The 20491-nt window shown below is 53.4% G+C and overlaps 1 protein-coding gene across 2 annotated transcripts in view; it reads left to right on the top strand.

The window, feature by feature from the left end:
• The first annotated feature begins 1857 nt into the window (after nucleotides 1-1857).
• The window catches only part of CAMK2A (calcium/calmodulin dependent protein kinase II alpha), a 55718-nt gene continuing 37084 nt past the window's right edge, over nucleotides 1858-20491 (top strand). Inside the window, exons 1-2 of one of the 2 annotated variants that reach the window (XM_006906398.1) lie at nucleotides 1858-2017; nucleotides 16031-16125. In XM_006906398.1, the coding sequence (XP_006906460.1) occupies nucleotides 1956-2017; nucleotides 16031-16125 (157 nt within the window). In that variant the 5' untranslated portion in view covers nucleotides 1858-1955. The remainder of the gene's footprint in view (nucleotides 2018-16030; nucleotides 16126-20491) is intronic. The other variant, XM_006906397.1, reaches the window with a different exon arrangement.

Here is a 20491-nt window from a genome sequence, read left to right as displayed (position 1 = left end):
GAGTGGTTTTTCCTTTTTCTGAAGGTGGTAATGGTGCAATTAGTGGCTAAGCCATTACCCTCCCCTCTATTGCTCGCCTCTCCTTCCCCTCTGTCTCCCTCCCATTTCTCTCCTGGGAAGAAGTGGCTGCATCGGAGAGCCAACTGCATCATTCCCACCCCTGACTCCCGGAAAGAGGGGGATACAAGAGGGAGGAGGAGCCCGATGTCTCCAAGCACCCCTGGCCTTAGGGTAGTGGGTCAGGGACCTGCTGGGTTTGAAGATTACCAACATGCAGACACTGTGTCCAGCAAGGGAGATGACCAGTAAGGCAATTTGGAGGTTCAGAGGAGGGAGGCTAGAAACCCAGAGGGTTTGGATCCTGTGATCCAACCCGTGTTCATTGTGGGCAAGTGCTGGTGTGAGACCTCAGCCTGGTCGGCGGTGAGAAGCGCTTGAGTGGATGGGGAGGGTGTGAAGGGTCTGAGATGCCCAAGCTGGAGGAGTGATGCAGGTGGTCGTGGTCCCGCTTTAGACCTTTCCTCTTTCAGAAACTAAAAAGAGGCCTCCATAGCCATCGGCCCATTCCATCTCCACAGCCTTTTCCTCTGCAGTGGGAGCTTGGTTCTGTTTCGTAGAAAAGGAGCTGGAGGCTCAGAGAGGGGCTGTGACTTTCTCAGAGTCACACAGCTAATACATGTCAGAGCTGGAATTGAACTCGGATCCTTTAACTCCAGTCTTCTTCTTTCTTGACCCCCTAGGCCTTGGGGTGAGATTTTGGGGCCGCAGATTTGTCTACAGCCCTGAAGAGCTGGCAGGAAAATTGCCCATAAAATTTGAGAATGAGGGTTTCAGGGCAGGTGCACGGCCACTCCCCTCCATGCCAGGCCACGTTCCCCTCCCCACTGCCTCCGCCACTTTGTTCACCTTGACTTGAAGCAGCAGAAACTGGGACATAAGCCCCAGGAGACCAGATCTCCATGGCCCCATGAGGGAGAGGTTGTGGAAGAGGCCTCAGGAGAGTCAGGAGAGGACCGAGTGTTACAGCTGTGAGGAGTGGGGGCGAACGAGTAGCCAGGAGTCGGGGTGAGTGGGATCCCCCCAGAGTCCTCCTGTCTCCTCTGTACTTCCTTTCCAAGCTCGAGTGCCAGTGGGATGGACAAGGTGGCAAAGAGCAGAGAGAGCAAGAGCAAAATAAGAAAGACAGAGGCAGAAGCAAAAAAAAAAAAAAAAAAAAAAATGCAGAGGGGAGCAGAGAGACAGTTACGAAAGACTATAGTGATCCACTGAGAGAGAAATCCCAATGAATTAGCCATCGTTTCCCTGTAAACCTTAGAACCCGGCTGTTGCCAGGACAACGGGGCAATACCTGTCTCTCCAGAAGAGATGAAGTTGCCAGGGTAACTGCATCCTGTCTTTCCTGAGGACCATCCTGGAATGTGGCACCCACTGTTACCATGGCAACTGCCTTTTTGCCCCACTTAATCCCATCCTGTCTGCTACCACGGCCCCACAGTTGAAGATGGGGGAGGTGGGAAGAGAGATCGCTGGCTCTTGGACTAAGTTTGTTCTCCCCCTCCTGCAGCCCCTCCCCCAGTCCATCACTGGGGGTGCTGGATCCACCCGCCCCCTGGCCTACACAGTCCTGCAGTATTGTGTGCGGGTCGGGCCAGGGCTTCCTGGAGCAGGTCTTGCAGTGAAAGGCAGGCAGGTGTTGGGGAGGCAGTTACCGGGGCAACGGGAACAGGGCGTTTCTGAGGTGGTTGCCATGGGGACCTGGATGCTGACGAAGGCTCGCGAGGCTGTGTGCAGCCACAGTGCCCTGCTCAGAAGCCCTAGGCTCGTCAGTCAAGCCGGTTCTAGGTTCTCACTCGGCAGCACAGGCAGGCGAGTGGCTCCTAGTTCCGGGAGCAGAAAAGCAGTGCCCCAGCCCTGGTCCTCCAGCCCCGACCCTCGCCTGCCTGCCCAGCACCAGGATGGCCACCATCACCTGCACCCGCTTCACGGAAGAGTACCAGCTCTTCGAGGAATTGGGAAAGTGAGTTGCACCTCACAGAGTCCTGGAGGGCGCAGGGGGTCGGTGTCACGGGCAGGGGTGTGGACCTGCAGTGCTACTGTGCTCTCACAGGGAGGAAGGCTGTATGTGTTTGGGGCACTCGCATGTGCAGAGTACCCAGAGCTGGCCATGGCTGTATTTGTGGGTGCACAGATGTTCCAAGGCCAGCTGGACGAGAGTGTGTGTAGTGGTTAAGGGTTGATGGTGAATGCCAGTGAGTGCACGTGCACACGCGTGCGCACACACACACAAATGCACACGATCTGGGCACACACAGCTTCTTAGAAACTCAGGGTTAAAAAGGGATTTTCCCATCAGCTGAGTCAAAGGCTGGAATTCCCTGTCAAGTTTCCCTTGAGGTGGCCATCTGGCCTCAACTTAGATACCTCTGGTGACAGAGAGTTCCTCACTTCCCAGGTAGTCCTTCCTGACTTTAGACACCTGCAGCAACTGTGCGGAGAGGCCAACTTCCCCCTGTAAGCACTTCCCTTTCTCCCGGCTCCTCCAGGACTGAGGGCATCGGTACAGCAGGGGTTAATAACTGAGCGATTGGTGAGGCTTTCTGGGTGTTGGGAGGAGGGGAAGGGCAATCAGGCAAATGGGGGGGCACTGCTGTTTCAGGGGCTCGTGGTGTGATGGTGCACCAGCTCTGGTCCCTTGGCAAAGTTGTCCAGCTCCAGAGCTGATTTTCTGCTTCCGATGACTGATGTGGAGAGAAGGGTGGGAGGATGAGGGGAGAGGAGAGCCCCTTGGGGTAGCCCAGTAGGCTGTGGAGTGTTGGAAGCATTGCTGGATGCCCCCAGCAGGGTTTGTGGAGGAACCGGGGATGGATCCAGGGGAAGGGTACAGCCTGGAGGCAGAATTTGCCCTGTGGGCAAAGCAACTCTAATGCCCTGGGTGGTTCCTGCTGTAGCAGGACTGCAGGGGAGAGGAGACCTGGAAGCAAGTGTGTGGTGGTGTGAGGTCTGGATGTGAACACACAGTGTGCATTTTGATGTGTGTTGTATAAGAACTGACACTGGGGTACACCTGTGCGTACTGGAAGTGTGTGCAAGTGTTCATGCGTGTGCACCAAGAGGAAGTACTGGGGTATGCTTCATGTGTAAGACCTGAAAATACAAATGTGCCCTGCAAGCGTGGATGTGTGCAAGTGGCACAAGGGCTGCCGTTGGCTGGTTTGCATGGGAGCGAAGGTGTGAACATATGTCACTGTGTGGACATGTATGGCGGCAGGTCAGAGCTGTGTACACACCAGCAGGCAAATGTGTGTGAGATCTGGGCATGTGCAAACATATGTCTGTGTAAGGATGCACATCTGAGACTTGGGCACAATGCTGTCCATATGAGGTCTGGACATGCACATCTATGAGGACTTAGGGGCATGCACACGGGAAGGTTTATGTGTGTGCGTGTGAGGCCTGGGCCCCCAGGCTTGGGTGGGAGTGTGGGTGTTGTAGGCATGTGTGAGCTCATGCTGGTGTCTGCATATGTGTGGGAGGTGGGCCTGTGGCAGTGTACAAGTAGGCTGCCTGCACACACACACACACTTGCACACTAGGCAATCCTGACACCTACAGGCACACCCCAGCTCCATCACACAGACACACACCCAGGTGCAGATGTGCGCTCCCTCCTGTCGGCAGACTTTCTGTCTTTCTGAATGTATTTTTGTGCTGGGGGCAGAGGAGGGGCAGCAGGGAAAAATGTTTAGCGCTGTCCCGGAGGACCGAGGCTGCTGCCAAACTTGTGCAGGGACCCCTTCTCAGCTGGTTTCCTGTGTCCACTGGAATTCAAGGATTCCCCGAGTAGCTGGGAGCTGCCTTTCAGGGTGCGAGCAAGGCTCAGTCTGGGAGGACTGCGTCACAGAGTGCAGTGAAATGGAGTTGAGATGTGACTCAGGTGCTCAAAGTGAACATAAAAGTGATGTTTTGCCCCAAGAGGAAACGGAGAGCATGAAGGCTGGGTGTTGTGGGGGTGCCTTGGCGGAGAGCCTGCCAGGATGCTTGGAGGGATAGGGACCACGGCAGCACTCCAGGGGACAGCAGGGTGGCAGGCATGGCCAGACCTTGTCTAATCAATTTCAGACCTCTTCCTTCCAGAACCATCAGTGCTCTTAACCTTTTTTAGGTCACATATTCCTCCAGGAATCTGATGAAAGGCTAAGTCTACATTCCTCCGGAAAATGTGCAAACCTACGAAATGATGCATGTAATGTCAGGGGGTTGCAGGACATCAGGAAGGCTGTGGACAGGCCTCAGGTTAAGGATGCTTGTATTGGAATAAAGGAGATAAGGCCGCATGCCACTGATGCCTGGGTTAAAACGGCCACGGTACTACTGAGGGAGGGGTGGGGATGGTCTTCCACTCTGCATGGCAGCTTTAGTCCAAATGCCCGGTGAAGCAGGTAAGGGCAGTGCCCAGAATAGGGCACAGGCTCTGGACCTCACCACTCATAGCTCTGTGATACTGGGCAGGCTACGGCACCTCTCCCCACCCCATACCTGTAATCTGGAGATGAAAAAGGGCTGTGAGGATGAGATGAGATGGTGCCCATGAAGATGCAGGGACAAGCCTGGCACACAGTGGACCTTCCAGAAAGGATCGCTTCCCAGGGCAGGAATTTGCCCGATTTGAGGGAGGGGCTGGTGGGGAGGCAACAGCTCCTCTTCTGCCTGGAGAAGCGCAGAAGATGCCTGCAGAGCCCATCCTTCAATTGGTGACCCACAGTCCCTGCTAGCTAGAACACGGCAGTCACACCCTGAAGCAAGGGGAACATGGGAGACTTTGGACCTCTTTCCGCAGGGCCCTGGGTTGCCCAGCTGTCGAGGAGGACACGTGCCTCTCGAGGGCTTCCTGGTGATCTGCCCAGTAAGGCCTAGCTCATGAATGCAGGCCTTCCTTCCAGGGGTAAGGCTGGCTGTGGATATAAGAGAAGCTGCCCCTCTCCTGCCTGGTGGGCAGGCCACTGGGACTGTGTGGGCTGGAGTCAGAGCCCTAGGCAGGGACTTCTGGGACTTCTTGATGCTCCTGGAAAAAGGTCCCACTGCAGCATATGATTCAGATAAGCCAGGAATTGATTCCAGGTCCCCTAAAGGATTGACGTGGAGCTGTCTCTTAGGATCCAGAGCCTTGACCCCAATCCTCCTTCCTCCCAGGGGATGAGAGCAATGAAAACCCAGACCTTAGGAATACAGAAGCTTGTTGGGAGAAAGGCTGCAGCTACGATGCCAACTCACGGTCGGGGTGAGCCCGGCGGATGGGCCTTCTCCTAGGAAGACCAGGATTGGGGAAAGGGGTCAGGCTCTAGGCAGTGGAGGAGGAAGACCTCCTCCAGCCTCCGACATTCTCTGGGCTTTAGATCCCACTCCCAGGAGAGGTTAGGGAGGCCGAGAAATGCCCTGCAGCCTGTGTAATTACGAGGCTGAACAGAAAGAGCCTCTGAAGGAGATATTACTTGAGAGGAGAGGGAGGGAGGGAGGGAGGGAGCAAAGGAGACTGGAAAGCTAGCGCAACCTACTCTTTTCTCTCTAGAAACAGAGACCTGAAATTGACTCAAGGATGTTGTTGGAGCTGGGAGAGGGGTTCCAGGGGCCAGCAAGGCTGGGAAAGGGGGGCAGAGAGCTGCCTCTGGAGCCCCTGCCCATCGTGAACTGGGCTTGGGCTGCGCTGGGCTGAGCGTGAACTGGGCTTGGGCTGCGCTGGGCTGAGCAGGGGGACCACACTGGGGCCCAGAGGCAGCTCGCTGCACTGGGGATGTCTAGGGTCCGGGGTGCTTAGTTTCCCTCTGGGGCGGAAAACACTACCATCTGCAAAATGTATTTAGGAACCCGGCCCTTCCCTGACAGCACTGTTAGGAGGATGGATGATCTCACACTGGAGAGCCAGGACACCTGCTCGTGGACGTTCCACCCAAAGGCGGGTGTCGTACTTTTTTTTTTTTTTTGCTTCTAATAACCTCTCACATTCACAGCACTTTGGGGCCAGTGAGGCCCTTCTCCATCCATGAGCTCATCTCTGCCTGAGGCAGAGGGCTTACTCGCCTATCTCACAGATGAGCAGGCCGAGGCTTGACCAGGCGGAATGGCTGGCTCAGGGGACTGGTGGCAGCGCTTAGACTTGCATGTCGGTCTCCAGCACCCTGCATGTGGGGGATGGCTGATGAGAGGGACCCCTCCTGGCGCTGTGGCTGGGGAACACTACTAGGAAGCGGGGAAGTGGCCTGGTGGGTAAGGGAACTCTGAGCTGGGAGAGGGGTTCCAGGGGCCAGCAAAGTTGCTTATTTTCCGATCACGATTCTGCCTCTCATTTACTGGGCCACCTTGGGTGAATCCTTTGTCCTCTGCGTACCTCAACTTTACCATCTGTAAAATGGGGTGGGAAGACCTCCGCAGATGCTGCCCTCTTTAGGTTCTCTCTGTGGGAGACACACATGGGAAATGTCAGACTCCCAGGACCTCAGAACTGGAAGGACCACGGACACTGTCCACTCACAGCACAGATAGTGGAGCCAATACCCAGAGAGCAATGGTTTGCCCAAGGGCACAGGGAGAGGCAGTGGCAAAGCCAGGAGGGGACCAGATGATGTATAGGGGCCAGAGGTCAAGGATGGGAAGTTGGGGGGCAGGTCTTTAAGGAAGAGGTAGCGGGGACAGGAGGGGATAGCCTTCTCGCTCCCCCTGCAAGCCATGAGAGCGGCGGGCACGCACATGTTCTGGTGCATGCGGCAGCCCTCCGCCCCCGTGCGGCTGCCCCCACAGAGGCTGAGACGCACTGACACTCTGCTGAGCCTCCTGCCTGCCCGCCTGCCTCCTTGTGCAAATACACAGTGACGCTGCTGCCAGCACCCCTGCAGTCTGGGGCCCCAGCCCTCTCAGTGGGATGAGGGCAGAGGCTTGGAATGCGACACCCTTATCTCATTGCTAGTGCACAGACACACACACACACACCCACACACACACACACACACACACACACAGAGGCTCCAACTGGGCATCGAGCATAAGTCTACCTCCCAGTGCAGAAAGAGCAAGATGATGCTGGCTGGGCTTCTGGGCTGTCTCTGTCTCTGTCTGTCTCTGTCTCTGTGTCTGTCTGTCTGTCTACATCTCTCTTTCCCCTTCCCCCTTGCTGTGTGGATCCCTTTGCCACAGTCACCCTTTCCTGTATGCATGTTGCCCATGTCATGTTCTCTTCTGAACTTCTCTGTGGCACGGTAGGAAGCCTCCCATCCTGGGCCAGCCTGGTGCATCCCCCAGAGCATGTGGCACCCTGCTGAGGCACAGCCCAGTCACTCTGGGTCCTCGTGGGGCACGGCTGCCCACCAAGGCGTCAGGTGGGACTATAAGGCCAGTGGGACTGCCTGTGCTGGAGAAGGTTGAGGGCCTTGGCGTCTCGCAAACATTCAAGTATTTCCTGAGCACATACTCTGTTCCCGGCCCGGGGCTGAGCCCAGCAGGTGACACATGCAAGACTTATGTAGTCTCTGCCCTCTGGGGCTCACAGTCTAAAGGGAAGCTGGCATTAATTAAATCACTTCAGAAATTATTATGTAAATGCAACTGGATAAGGACTCTGAGCACAAACACAGAGCTATGAACTGCAAAGAGGCCTCAACTAGTTGGGGTGAGGGATCAGGGAAGGCTTCCCTGAGGAGATGACACTGGGGAGGTAGAGGCTGAGTAAGAGTTAATCAGAGGGAAGAGAGTGGAAGAATGCTCCTCAGAGTGGGCACAGCGCAGGCAAAGGCTCTGAAGTATGTATTGAGTGGAGCATATCATCCCTGGGGGGATTGAGGGGGTCCAACTCTTCTCAGGCCTGCTTAGCCTGCCCCCAACTTTTGGATGCCTAGGGCCTAGAAGGAATATTAAAAACCTATAGATTGTCGAGGAGGTAGGGTGGTGGCAGGCAGCGTGATGAAGGTCTGGAAGCCAAATCAAGTGAGAAAGAGCTGAGGAGCTGGGGGGCTTTAGCAGGAAGGGGAGACCTCTGGGTTGAGGATCTCCTCTCTCCTCATCTCTGCAGGGATGTCCTGGGGCCCCAGGGCATAGAGCAGCCTGCTCTGCGTGGCCCGTATGGCAGAGCAAGGCCAAACGTGTAGAGTGACAGGGAGGTAGATTTCAGGCCAATATAAGGCAGAACCTTCTAATAGTCAGAACTGGTCCTCTGCCCTCTAGAAGGACATGTCCTCAGGAGGTAGTGAGTGCTCTGGGAGCTGAGGTATGCGCGTTCACAGCCCTGTCTCACCCCTGTGCCTCGGTTTCCCTCCTGCCCCACATCTCTGCTCTCGCCCGCTGAGAGGCTTTGCTGCGAGCATGAAGTGGAGGATGGTTTAGGGGCCAGAATATCCTCAGTCCCACTCAGAATATCAGAGTGAGAAGTGCTTCCTTGTCTTAAGAATGGTAAACCAAGGCCCAGAGAGGGCCTGGGCCTTGCCCAGGGTCACAGAAGCCAGTGACACACGAGCATTGGGCACTGCAGCCTCTCTCTGGTCTGATGTTTGGCTCTCTTACTAAGCCCTTGGAGCATCTCTCTCTGAACCTCTGAGGGCCTTGGGGATGTGCAGGTGGATGGAACCAGCCAGGAGGCCATTGCAGGCTGGGGAGACAGCAGCCCCTCAGCATCTCCCCTGCTTTGCCTGCGCTGGTGCTGTCTCTAAGCTCTGTGAATATTTTTTTCATTTTCCTTTTTGTAACCCATTCAAGAAAACCCATGCACAGCCAAAACAAGGAACTTCTGTTGGTTCAATGTTCCCTGCAGCAAACAGAATCTTCCGGTCCCCGGGCCTTCTGTGTCCCCCACGAGACTTCTGCTGGGTTGGCGTGGGGCAGGCCTGGGGGATGCAGGACAGCTCGAACACACTGTGTCCCTGCGGCATCTTCTGGAGTCTGGCAGTGGGCGGCTGCAGCCGGGACTGGGAGGAGGGATGCTGTGCGGTTTCGATAACAGAGCCTAGGATTTTCTGGCTGTAAAATGCTGTCGTTTGTGGAGTTCTCGGCAGAGCTGCTATGGTGAGCTGGGGAGAAGAGAGAGAAAACCAAGCAGAGGGGTCCTGAGCCCCCAGCCCCTATCTCCTTTGCTCTGTTTGCCATGTAGGGACCTGCAGCGCTGTGTTTTGTCTGTCCGTTATTAAGAAAGGGCGCTAGTGCTTAAAAAGAAATTAATAAAAAGAGAAGGCTTTAAAAGGTCCGATCAACAGGTAGTTTCACAGATGGGTAAACTGAGGCCCCAAAAAGTCTGAAGGATTTTCTTAAAGGACACAGAGGTGGGTGTTTGTGGAAACAGGATAGTGTTTTTGTTTCTGAACGAATCTGACCCCAGCTTTTTAACCGTTTGGGGGATTCTAGGAACTCTCACAGAATCTCACATGAGCCACAGCCAGTCTCTCCAGAAAAATGCACACTCTCTCCAACTACAGAATGTTGTATATTATTTCCCACAGATTCCCTCCTACTCTAAAGCCTTCCTGTGGACCCCAAGTTAGGGCCTCCTCTGATCTGAGAGTACTGGGTATTGGAAAGAGCAATGGACGATGAGTCAGGAGTCCTGGGTTCAAGGTTTTATCCTCAGTTTCTTTATCTGTGGAATGGGGAGAGGGTGGATCTCCCATGGTAAGATATTACTGGACATACTGGCTTCTGATGAGGCCACATGTGGCCTATACCGTGGCCCCTTGGGTGGAGCTGTTCCAGTGGCTTCCCCCAGCTCTGTCCCTTCCTCAGACATTCTCGTCCTGTCTGCTCTGGGTTCCATGCTCCCAGGTGTTGCTCTGTGCTAAGTGATCCGATCGGCTAAACTGAGCTGTGAGTTACTGACCACCAAGAGATCTTGGATGCTAATCCTCCCACAGATACTAGATCTGTCTGCATTTGACAGACAGGCACTTCTGAAATCACCCAGCTCATCTCAGAGAGGTCGAATGCTCAGGTATCTTACCTGAGAGTGAGGAGGCCTTTGGTGAGGAGACTGGATTTTGATTAGGAGGTGCCTATCACATAGCATCCAGGCAAGATGGTGAGTAGCTAGATATCTGGGACTGGAATTCTCGAGAGAGCTGCTTTCTAGACGCGGATCTCAATCTCGAATGATGGTCAGTGGCTTTCACCATTTGCGGGGAGTATCAAAGTATCCTTTGTAAAGCTGAAGAAAAATATGCATCCTCGGCCCAGCACAATACACAAACACGGGCTGGGGAGACAGCAGCCTCTCCTCTCCCCTGCGTTGCCTGCTGTCTCTAAGCTCTGTTAATATTTTTTATGGAAGTTTTAGGTGTGTTCAGGAATGTCCAGAGTCACCCCAGAGATTCTAGCTAACGGCCTGGGGAGGCGAGATGAAGGGAGAACAGGAAATAGCAAAGTTGGGGGGAAGATGAGAAAGGGAAAGGACTAGGGTGGGGTGCAGGGAGAGTGCAGTGACCCAGAAACCAAAGGGAGACGGAGCTTCACAGCCGAGTGGTCAGTGGGGCCAAACGCCACCTGATATGGGGCCGGTGAGATGGATCAGGCCCAGTGGGGCCGGGACTGGGGGGGAGGGGAGGACATTGGGTGGGAAGGCCTGGCACAGCTTTTCTTCCAGGGAGCCCGAGGGTGGGAACCAGATTGTGGTGGGTTCATGAGCGTGGGAGGTGGGAAGAGGAGGCGGCGGATGTCGGACACTTGTTCTGGAAGTTTGGCAGCAAAGAACGGAGGAAGGAAGTGGCCCAGGCTGCTGGGTCGAGAGAAAGGTTCTTGGTTTAAATTTAAAAAAAAAATTTTTTGGGCAAGGTGGTTATTTATTTTTCTAGAATAGGGGAAACCTGGGTGTGTTTGAGGAAGCAGCCAATGAAGGGAAAACCTTAAAGACTGTCAGGACCCCTGACAACCAGACCCCCAAGGAATACGGAGTACAGAGCGGAGGGAGGGTTCCTAGCACTGTGCCATCTCCGTCGGGCCCCCACAAAGTGTTGCTGTCTGCTGCGACCCACAAGCACCCCCAGGGGTCTGGGTGCTCGGGGTAAAGGTAGGGGGCAGTTTCTCTTAGAGGATGTTGGCAGAAACCAGTCTTGAGTAGCAGGAACCTCTCCCCATCTCTACATAGCAGAACTTCTCACGAATGGCCTAGGAGGAAGTGAGCTAGGGACCCTCATCTCCATCTTTCAAGCGGGAAAATGGAGGTTTAGAAGGATAAGCGAGCTGGTAGCCAAGCTGGGTGAAAACTCAGGTCTTTCTACTCCTCATTAAATGCTCCTGGTGTTGCACCCGGCTGCCATGTCAGCATTTTGGGGTGTTTCAGGCCAGAGAGGATGGTGAACCCCCTGTGGGCTGGCAGCCAGTAACTCCCAGGACATCGTGCCTGCCTGGCATCCAGAAAGCAATTTCCCAGTGTGAATCTTGCTTTTCACAGCCCATTAGCACGTTCCCACATTCTCGGCCATGCTGGACCCACTCTCCCCCAGCCCTCTCCATCTGTCTTTTGGAGAGCAGGGCATGGCTTCCTTTCTGCTCATACTCATGCCTGCACACACCCAGGGGCAGGCCGCTCCGTCCGAGGGAGCAGCCCTCTCCCCTCTTCAACGGGACCCCCACCCTCTCTCCTAGCTTGCTTTTTCCCTGAGCTTGGCAAACAAGGTCCATTTTGCTTCTGATGATGCCAGCTGTTCTCATCACTTCGTAGGTAATGATGCCTATAAAAGGCAATGCTTCCTGAGCATTAAGTGCACTCCAGGGACTGTGCTACCCATTGCATACCTTACTGTCTCATCGAATCCTTGAAAAGGCTGTACAGGGTGGGCACGATTCTTATCTAATTTTACAGGGGAAGAAACGGGCTTACCAAGGTTAAATAACTTGCTAGTAAGCGGTCAAACCATGATTTGAACTTGATTTGTCTGGTTCAGGAAACCCTGTTCTTAGCCGCATAGAACTTTACTATTTAATATGGGGGTCACTAGCCACATACAGTGATTTAAATAAAATAATATAAAGATTTTAGTTCTTCAGTCCTACTAGTCACATTTCAAGTGCTGTAGTCATATGAGCCTAGTGGCTGCCACACTGGACAACACAAATGAATTCCCTCATCACAGAAAGTTCAGCTGGATGGTATAGCATATTAAAGATGGAAAGGCCTCTGTCATTTAGTCTCATCCCCACCCCAACCCCATGTTGAAGACGAAGAAATTGAGGCCATGTTGGTGCAGACCTCTGTCCAAGACCTCCCAGCACGACTGAGACCTGAGATTCTGTCTCTCCAGTGTCTGTCCGCCTCACGCACACACCTGTCCTCGCCCACATTCTGTGCCCCTCTCGCTAACGTGGATATGCACTTCCTACCCAGGGTGACGCATGTGCTTTGTCACACCTGGAGCCACATGGCATCACGTACACCAGGGCACTGACCGAGCTGCCAACACATACCTATGAGCAGACACATTTCCTCAACCTTTGTACTCAGGCACGCTTTCGCAGGCACCCCCGGGACCCGCACATGACACCCTACATTCCCACAGGACCCTGGTATGCAGGCCTCATCCTTTCCTCTCGGACTCCGGGTCACTTCTTCCACCCTGCTCTCCCCACCTGGGCCTCCTCCCCTCGCCCACTCTATCCTGTTTCCAAGCTCCTGCCCACCCACTTGCTGGCCACCTGCTCAGCTCAGGGCTGGGGGAGGAGTGGGCTGGCTCTTCTGTTTGCCAAGGCAGCTGGACTGTGGCCACTTGCTCACTCAGGACGAGAATGCAGAAATATGCCCTTTTTAAACAGAAGATATAAAAGAGAGGAAGTTAGGGCAGCAGGCTTGCTGCCTCCGCTCTCATTTTTGCTACAGAGTCTCCTCTGTCCCTCATCTCCTTGATCCCAGCTCTGCAGCAGGCAGGGAGGAGCCCTCCCACTAAGGATGGAGACCTGAGGATGCACAAGTAGAAAGAGGGGCTCCTTGGCCCCGGTCCTTCCTCACCCCATTTGAGACTCCATGTGCCTGGCACTGTGCCCAGTCTTGCGCACTTTGCCTCCTTTAATCTCCCCAACACACCGAGGAGGTAGATGCTATTATAGCCCCCATTTTATAGGAGACAGAGAAGTGTAATGCCAAGTTCAATATTACAGTCAGTTGGGGGTGAGTCATGATCAGACCACAGGGCTTTGTGAGCCCAGAGCCCCTGCTCTTGAGGGTCACAGTCTCCTGCCTCTGGTAGAGTCAAAAGAACACATTCAGGTGACGTGGGTTCTCTTCGCAGCCCCACTTGGAACATGCCTGCTCCTGATCTGTTTGTTAAGTGGGGGATCATAGTTCCAATGTCACAGGGTTGCTGTGAGGGCCCAGAAGGAGCTGCATTTGTAGGAAGGACACCTTCTGGTTGTGTGAGAGGCTAGTGTCCTCTAAATCAAGAACTCTGAACTGGTTTTGATAAACTCTCCCTCTGAGCATCTGCTAAAGCCATGCACCCTTGTCCAGAAAAACACACACACCCCTCTACTCAGAGGCACAAGATGTCCTTGGGGGTTACAGGACCCCTGCGGCTGCCCCACACATGGCCTGTACCTCTAGTTAAAACCCGGAATTGACACAGCAGCTTGGGGCTGTGATCTGAGGAGGAAGTTCAGCACTTCTGTTTTACAGGCGGGGCTCCTAGCTTGGCTCCTGGGGCAGAGCCAGGGTCGTGGGGCCTGGGGACGTCCCTGCTCAGCGCCCCATGTCAGTGCTGGTGTGATGGAGGGCGGAGGGCACAGGAAGGACTTTTCCGGAGGGGCACAAGAGAGCGACAAGCTGGCCGGAACAGTGCGTTCAATGAAAGTACAGATTCCTTGGGCCCACGCCCAGCGGGTTGGATTTGGTGGATCTGGACAGGGCCTTGGAGTATGTATTTTTTAAAGATCCCCAAGAGATACTGAAGCAGCTGATCTGATAACCATTAATTTTAAAATCTTTACCTAGAATGGAGTTTTGTTTTTCTAGAGAGGAAATTATATCCCTCCCCACTTCCCTACCGTATTAACCGAACTCCATCTCAGGAGCGAGCATGGAAGGGTACCCCAGACTTGCTGCTTTCCTCCAAGCGAAGAGCAGGCGGGGGCTGTGCACCCCCAAGGGGGGCCCATCGCTGCGCAAGGCTCTCCATTTGTCCATGAATTCTGGCCTTCTCCAGCTTTCCTACAAGGTCGTGTTTCCCGGGCTCCAGCCTCTCCCAGCTCTTTATTCCTCATCCTTCTCCACAATTTCCCACCGCTCTCTTCATGCTATGCAGACATGAAGCCAGTGACACGAGACCCAGAGGTGTGTGCAGAGCAGGCGTCCGTGCCAGCCTGCAGGCTTCCTCAGTGCCTGCCAGCATCCTCCCCTGTTCCTATCAGCCTCATCTTGGTAGCTTGGATCTGTTCATATGCTTAGGAAGGGGCTGACGGTTTGGAGGATATGATGGGGTGGGCCCATGGTGGGAACCGGGACATGCAGGCCAGGAAGCGGCAGGCTCATCGGTGGGGGAGAAGCCAAAAACGTGGGCATACAAATACCCGCGTTCTCGTTGTGGGCCTGCCTGTGACTGGCTGTGTGACCTTGAGCAATCATTCTGAGCCACTCTAAAGCTCAAAAAGTCATGAGCCCCACTCCAGATTTAAGGAATCGGGATCTGCATTTTAGCAAGACACCCAAGTGATTCATCTGGACATTAAACTCAGGGAAGCCTGACCCGTAGACTTGCTTCTTGTCATTAACTTGTGGTGACCGCGGTCAGTGTCTGGCCCCTCAGGGGCCTCCTTTGTGACATGAAAGGGTTGGAGCAGATGGCCTTTGTTGTGGAAGGTATGACATGGCAAATCTAGCCCTCAAACTAGTTTTGTTTGGCCCAATATTATGTTTACATTTTTTTGGAATACGTTTCTAGTATTTAAAAATTGGGAAATTTCACATAAATACTTGCTTCAAATTCTCTCCCAACCACCAATAACATCTCAGGAACTTCTTAAAATATATGAAAAAAAAAAAAATGCTCAGCCTCACTCTTAGTCCGAGAATTACAAATCAGATCTACACTGAGTTGCTATTTGCCACCTGTCTCACTAGCAAAGATAAGAAATTTTGATAATTTTGATAATTTCTTATCTTTGTGGATAAGGGCAGACGAAAATGGTCCCCTCAGAATAGTATGTGAAGAAGTTAAGTTAGTACAAACTCTACGATGGAAAGTCTCTCGTCATTTGTCAGAATGACCAAACAACACCTACCCTTTGACCAAATAACACCGATTCTGCAGAGTTTATTCACAGAAGCTTGCACACACGGGAAATGTAATTCTAATGAACACATATGAGGTTAGTCACTGCAGCATTGTTTGCAATAGCTATAGATTGGAACTAACCCAGCTGCCCATGGATAGTGAGCTGGCTAGGTAAATTGTAGACAGACATGTGATTAAATACGATACCAGGGACAGCTCTTCATGTAATAGAAGGAGGCTCTCCAAAATATTTACCGAAAAATGGAGGATGCAGAACAGGTTGCAAGGTCAAGTAGCATTTGCGTGTGGGAGAGTATCTGTGGAAAGATGCTCTGATAACATTGGAACATTGGTTGTCTGTGGGGAGGGAACCTCTGAGACTGGGGTACAGAGGCAGGAAAAAGTCTTTTAACTAGCTATACTTTTGCATCTTTTGAACTTTGAACCATGTCAATGTGTTAACTACTCAAAGAATAAAAAACTAAGAACTCTCAGGGACCTAGATTCTAGGATCCTAACATGACGTGATTCTAACGTTTTATAATTTGGTGAGCCTAACTTATCATGGCTCTGGAAAGCTCATCTCCCATGAGGCCGAGCCCCTCCTAAACCACCACCCGGGGTTTCTTGAGTCTCCGGCCCTCCTCTGTCCCTGAGTTGGGCCACAGTAGAGCCTATAAAGCTCAAGCAGCCCTGAAGGAGGGCTTCCTGCCGAGCACGAGCACGGTGCAGTTGCATGAACTCTGGTGTCTCCTGGGATGCAGCCCTCAGGGCCACTCTCACCCTCTTCACCTTCTCTGTCCTCCTAGGGGAGCCTTCTCCGTGGTGCGCAGGTGCGTGAAGGTGCTGGCTGGCCAGGAGTATGCTGCCAAGATCATCAACACCAAGAAGCTCTCAGCCAGAGGTAGGTGGCAGAGCCATGCCCTCCTACCCTCCGGGGCTCTCCCTTCACCCCTCCCTCTACCCCTTGGCTTAGAACCAGGACCTGGGTCTGTCCTCCTGAGTGATGCTGCCAGCTGGAGAGGTGTTCTTCTTCTTGTGGGTATTGTGAGAATAGACCCCTCTGTTTTCATTCTTTAGGGGATCTAGGCTGGAGGCCACAGCCTTTCTGATAGGCCAAGTTCGCTGCCCCCCACCCAGATGAAGGCTAAGGTGCCAGGTGGGGCTTTATTTCCCTCTCTTCCACCCCTTGCCTCCATTCTCACCTCCAGACCTCTGCATCTGCTGTTCCTCTGCCCGGATGCCCTTACCTGGCTCCTTACAAGGCTGGCTCTTTCTCAACTGTCAGGCCTCAGCTTAATGTCATATCCTTTGAGAGACATCCCTGGCCCCAAAATCTGAGAGTGTCTCCCCCATTTTATATCTCCCATTACATTAAACCTGTTTACTGGCTTGGCAACTTGTTTAACAACTTGACTTTAAGTTCCTAGAGGGTAAGAATGAGTCCATTCCCTGTGATACGCCCAGTACCTAGGACAGCAGCCTACACATTTGAGGTGCTCAAGCTGTGCCCAATCAAGACACCTGTCTGATCTCTGGTCCCTAAATACTCCCTAAGACAGTGGCTCCCAAGCCTGTCCTCACATCGAAATTCCCTGGAGAGCTTCAAACATTCCTGATGCCTGGCTCCCATCCCCAGAGGTTGTGATTTAATTAGCCTGGGGTGTGACCTGGGTTTTGGAAAAGATCCCCCAGGTAATTCTAATTTGGAAGTGTTCCTAGACCGGCAGCAGCAGCAGCAGCATCAGGAGACTGTAAAAAATGCAAATTCTTGATTCCAGACTTAAGGAATCAGAGTCTACATTTAATAAGACACCTGGGTGATTCATGTGGACATTAAATCTTGGGATCTCTGCCCAGGAGTCTTGCTTTTTTACTTTTAGTGGTTAGGGTAGTCGCGGTGGCGACCACGGTCAGCTGCGTTGGGGAGGGTTATCTTCGAAGATCCAATCCCCTGTCTGAGCAGTGGCTAAGCTGCCTCGGGGACCACTGTGTGGTGGAGGGAACTCAGGTGGGTGGGGTGGGTGCAGGTGCAGGCTGGGCAACCCATGGCTCGTGCAGTTGGGAGGCATCATGTGCAGGTCTGGCATAGTGTCCAGGTGTTTGCCTGGCACAGGCAGCAGCTGTGTCTGGGCCAGGGCCCAGCAGGTAAGGGGTTCACGGAGGCTGGTACAGGATGTTCACGCTGTCCCCCACAGGCCTCCCAGCAGGCCCCGTGTTAGACCTTGTGCTGCTGCTTTTCATCTCTCTGGCTCAGTGTTGTCGGGAGCCCAGCACTTCCTCGGAGTTACCGAATTCCCCCAATTCCCTCGTAAGCAGACCAGTGTCCTGCAGGGAGAAGAAGCTGGAGTAGGGGCGCTCTCTGAAGGCCCAGAGCCCCCAACTGGCACACGGTCAGCGTGAAAGCTAGTAAGGAAGAAAGAGACCCGTGGCATGTCCGGAGGCAGAACCAGGGACAGGGAGCCAGGACGGGCAGGAAGGCTGGCCACAGCATACGCCGCGACTGGCCTCGCCGTTGCTATGTGACTAGTGGCAGTCTGATGCCCTTTCTGCGCTTTGTGTCTAGCAATCAATGTGTCTCAGTCTCTGAAATACGGTGGGGCCAGGACTAGGGCCATGACTTTGGATAACAGGTTGAATGGGGGAGAATGCGCGAGCGTGCGCACGTGTGCGTGTGCACAGACACGCACACACACACACACACACACACACACACACACACGTGAGGGGGGGAGGATGGAGGAGCATTACCTCCTTCCTGGGAGGTGGCTAAGAATTCCTGGCCAGTGTAGACTCTGGGCTGTGCCAGGCAGTGACTGCCATGCCCCATCTCTTCGGCCATCTGTTGAGCCTTTGACCTCCTGGGAGGAAGGTGGCCCAGGCCTAGTGAGCGTGGAGGGTGGGAGTGGGGATGTTCTCAGGGAACCTTCCCAAAGAAGCCTGCCAACTGCCAACGCTTTCTCCCCAGTGGAGGAGGAGAGCAGAGCTCCTTTTAGCAGGTTTCTTTGTTTGCCACTCAAGGTGCCTGGGTGGGGAGTGGTTTGAGGCTGAATATTTGGCAACACACTCTAAGCTTCTCCTGCTGGCACTCCAGGGTGACTTAGGCAGCTCTCGGTGGGGGGCTGTCCACCCCCCCAGGGAGCTGTGACCTCCCCTTCCCCACCCCGCCAGCCTCTTCTATCTATCCTGTGGTTCCCAAACCTGGGAGGTATTTTTTGTGTATTTTTTAAACTAGTCTTTTAAATGAAATGCTCATAATATAAACAATTTTGAGAAATCATAAAGACATGAAATGAAAAGTAAAGATTTTGCCTGTCCCGATCTCTGCCAAATCCCCCCAGGAGCCTTTATGAAAATGCAGCTGCCCCAGGCAGTTCCACCCCCAGAAGGATTCAGTGCTGTGGGGCCAGAGCTCCTGCATCGACAAAGTCCCATCAGGGGTTATCCACTGGTGCTGACTCTGTATGCTTTCTAGCCCCAGCTCACCAGGCACACACAGCAAGAGTTCGTTAACATTTTAGAGCACGCTGGGCATGTGGATGCAGCCAGAGGAGACTTGGCATGGGTATGGTGACCTCCACAGGCCCCACTGTTCACCGTGGCGACCAGTCCCAAGGTGCCGAGATGGAGGTGGGGCCGGGCGTGGGGGAAAATGGCGTGAGTGTGAGCTCATTCAGACTGCCTCTGAGTTTCCGGTGCACCCCTGGGAGCCTGCGAGGTGGCAGTATGACATCTTTCCTGTCCTCTTCATCTTCCTCCCCAGCCCTGTCTGGCCCTCTTGGTCCTCATGATTATTTCTCTGATTATTTCTCCAGCCTCCCGGGATGGGGGACCCTGTTGAGGTTCAGTGGAGGGTGGGGCATTTCCTATTCTGACGCCTGGAGCTCTATTTTCTCTCCTGATTCCTGTGCCTCTGGTCAGAATCCCACTGCCCACCCACCTGCTGGAGCCCATCTGTCCCATCGAACCAAGCTGCCCGCTGGTCCCCAGCCCGTCTGCAGGCAGAGAACCCCTCAGGCTGCCTGATTGCACTCTCCGCCCCTCCCACTCTGCTCCGCCCCACCTGCCCTGCTGGCACTGTCTGGCCCCAGAAACCTAACTTTAGAGTTTCCACCCACCCCTGCCCGTTGAGATCTGGCAGGGCCGGCCCCCATAACCCCAACACCCTGCAGGCCTGCCCCAGGGAGGAAGAAGGTTCGCAAGGTATGACTGTGGGCATTGGGGAGAACACTCCCCAGTACATGGGCAGGAGTCTGCAGGCTTGCTCCCCTCACACCCCTCGCCATCGAGGGACTCTGCTGAGCTGGATAGATTGAGTTATCAATTAATTAATTATTAGAATGGGAGACAATATAATATAGTAATTATGAACATGGATTGAAATCCCAGCTCTGCCACTTCTTAGCTGTAGGAACTTCGACAAGCTGGGCTCTAGGCCCTGGTTGCACAGCAGTGACCGAAAAACAAGGTTTTGCTCTCATTGAACTTGTTTTCTAGGAAGAGAGACTGGAAAGAGCATTAAACACACAGATGAGCTGGGTAATTTCAGGAAGCAATGAGCGTTATGAAGAAAATAAAACCAGGTAACGGGGAAGTGATGGGGCAGGAGAGATGCTCAGGAAAGGCAGCCGGAACCTTCCCGAGGAGAGAGATGTAGCCTTGAGAAGACCCGGGATGAGAGCATTCCAGACAGAGGGCACAGCGAGTGCAAAGGCTCGGAGGTGGGAAGGCGCTTGTGGTGCCTGAGGCCGGAAAGGAGGCCGGCGTGGCTGCAGCTCCAAGGCCAAGACAGGTCAGGGCCCAGCAGGGTCTCGTTGGCTATAGCGAGGAATTTCGACTGTATCGTAAGTGACTACAGAAGCTGTTGGAGAGTTTAAAGCTAGAGAGTGACAGGCTCTAATTTACATTTTAATAGGAGCTCTTAGGCTGCTGAGGACTTTCGACTGGGGTGGGGTTTTCAGAATGTGTCCAGGAGTGGATTCGCAGAGCGCTGGGTGGTTCTAACAGGGCTTGACCACCTTGATGAGTGATTTACATAACAGAGCAAGGCCACTGAGACCTGAGAGCAACACTCTCCCTACATTTCTGGAGGTTTCCTGCATAGTATTAGAAAATGAAAACATTTCCGAGTTACAAAAACTATCGTATAATGTGTATGTTTCTATTCAACAAATTAATGTTTTTAGCATTGAAAGTTGCAAGGCCCTGTAATTGTACTATGCACAAGATGATTATAAGATTTATAAAAACAATTAGTTCCTAGCATTTCC

The sequence above is a fragment of the Pteropus alecto genome, unplaced genomic scaffold (genome assembly GCF_000325575.1).
Source record: "Pteropus alecto unplaced genomic scaffold, ASM32557v1 scaffold40, whole genome shotgun sequence".
Taxonomy (NCBI): domain Eukaryota; kingdom Metazoa; phylum Chordata; class Mammalia; order Chiroptera; family Pteropodidae; genus Pteropus; species Pteropus alecto.
This window is presented reverse-complemented; position numbering and strand designations above follow the sequence as displayed.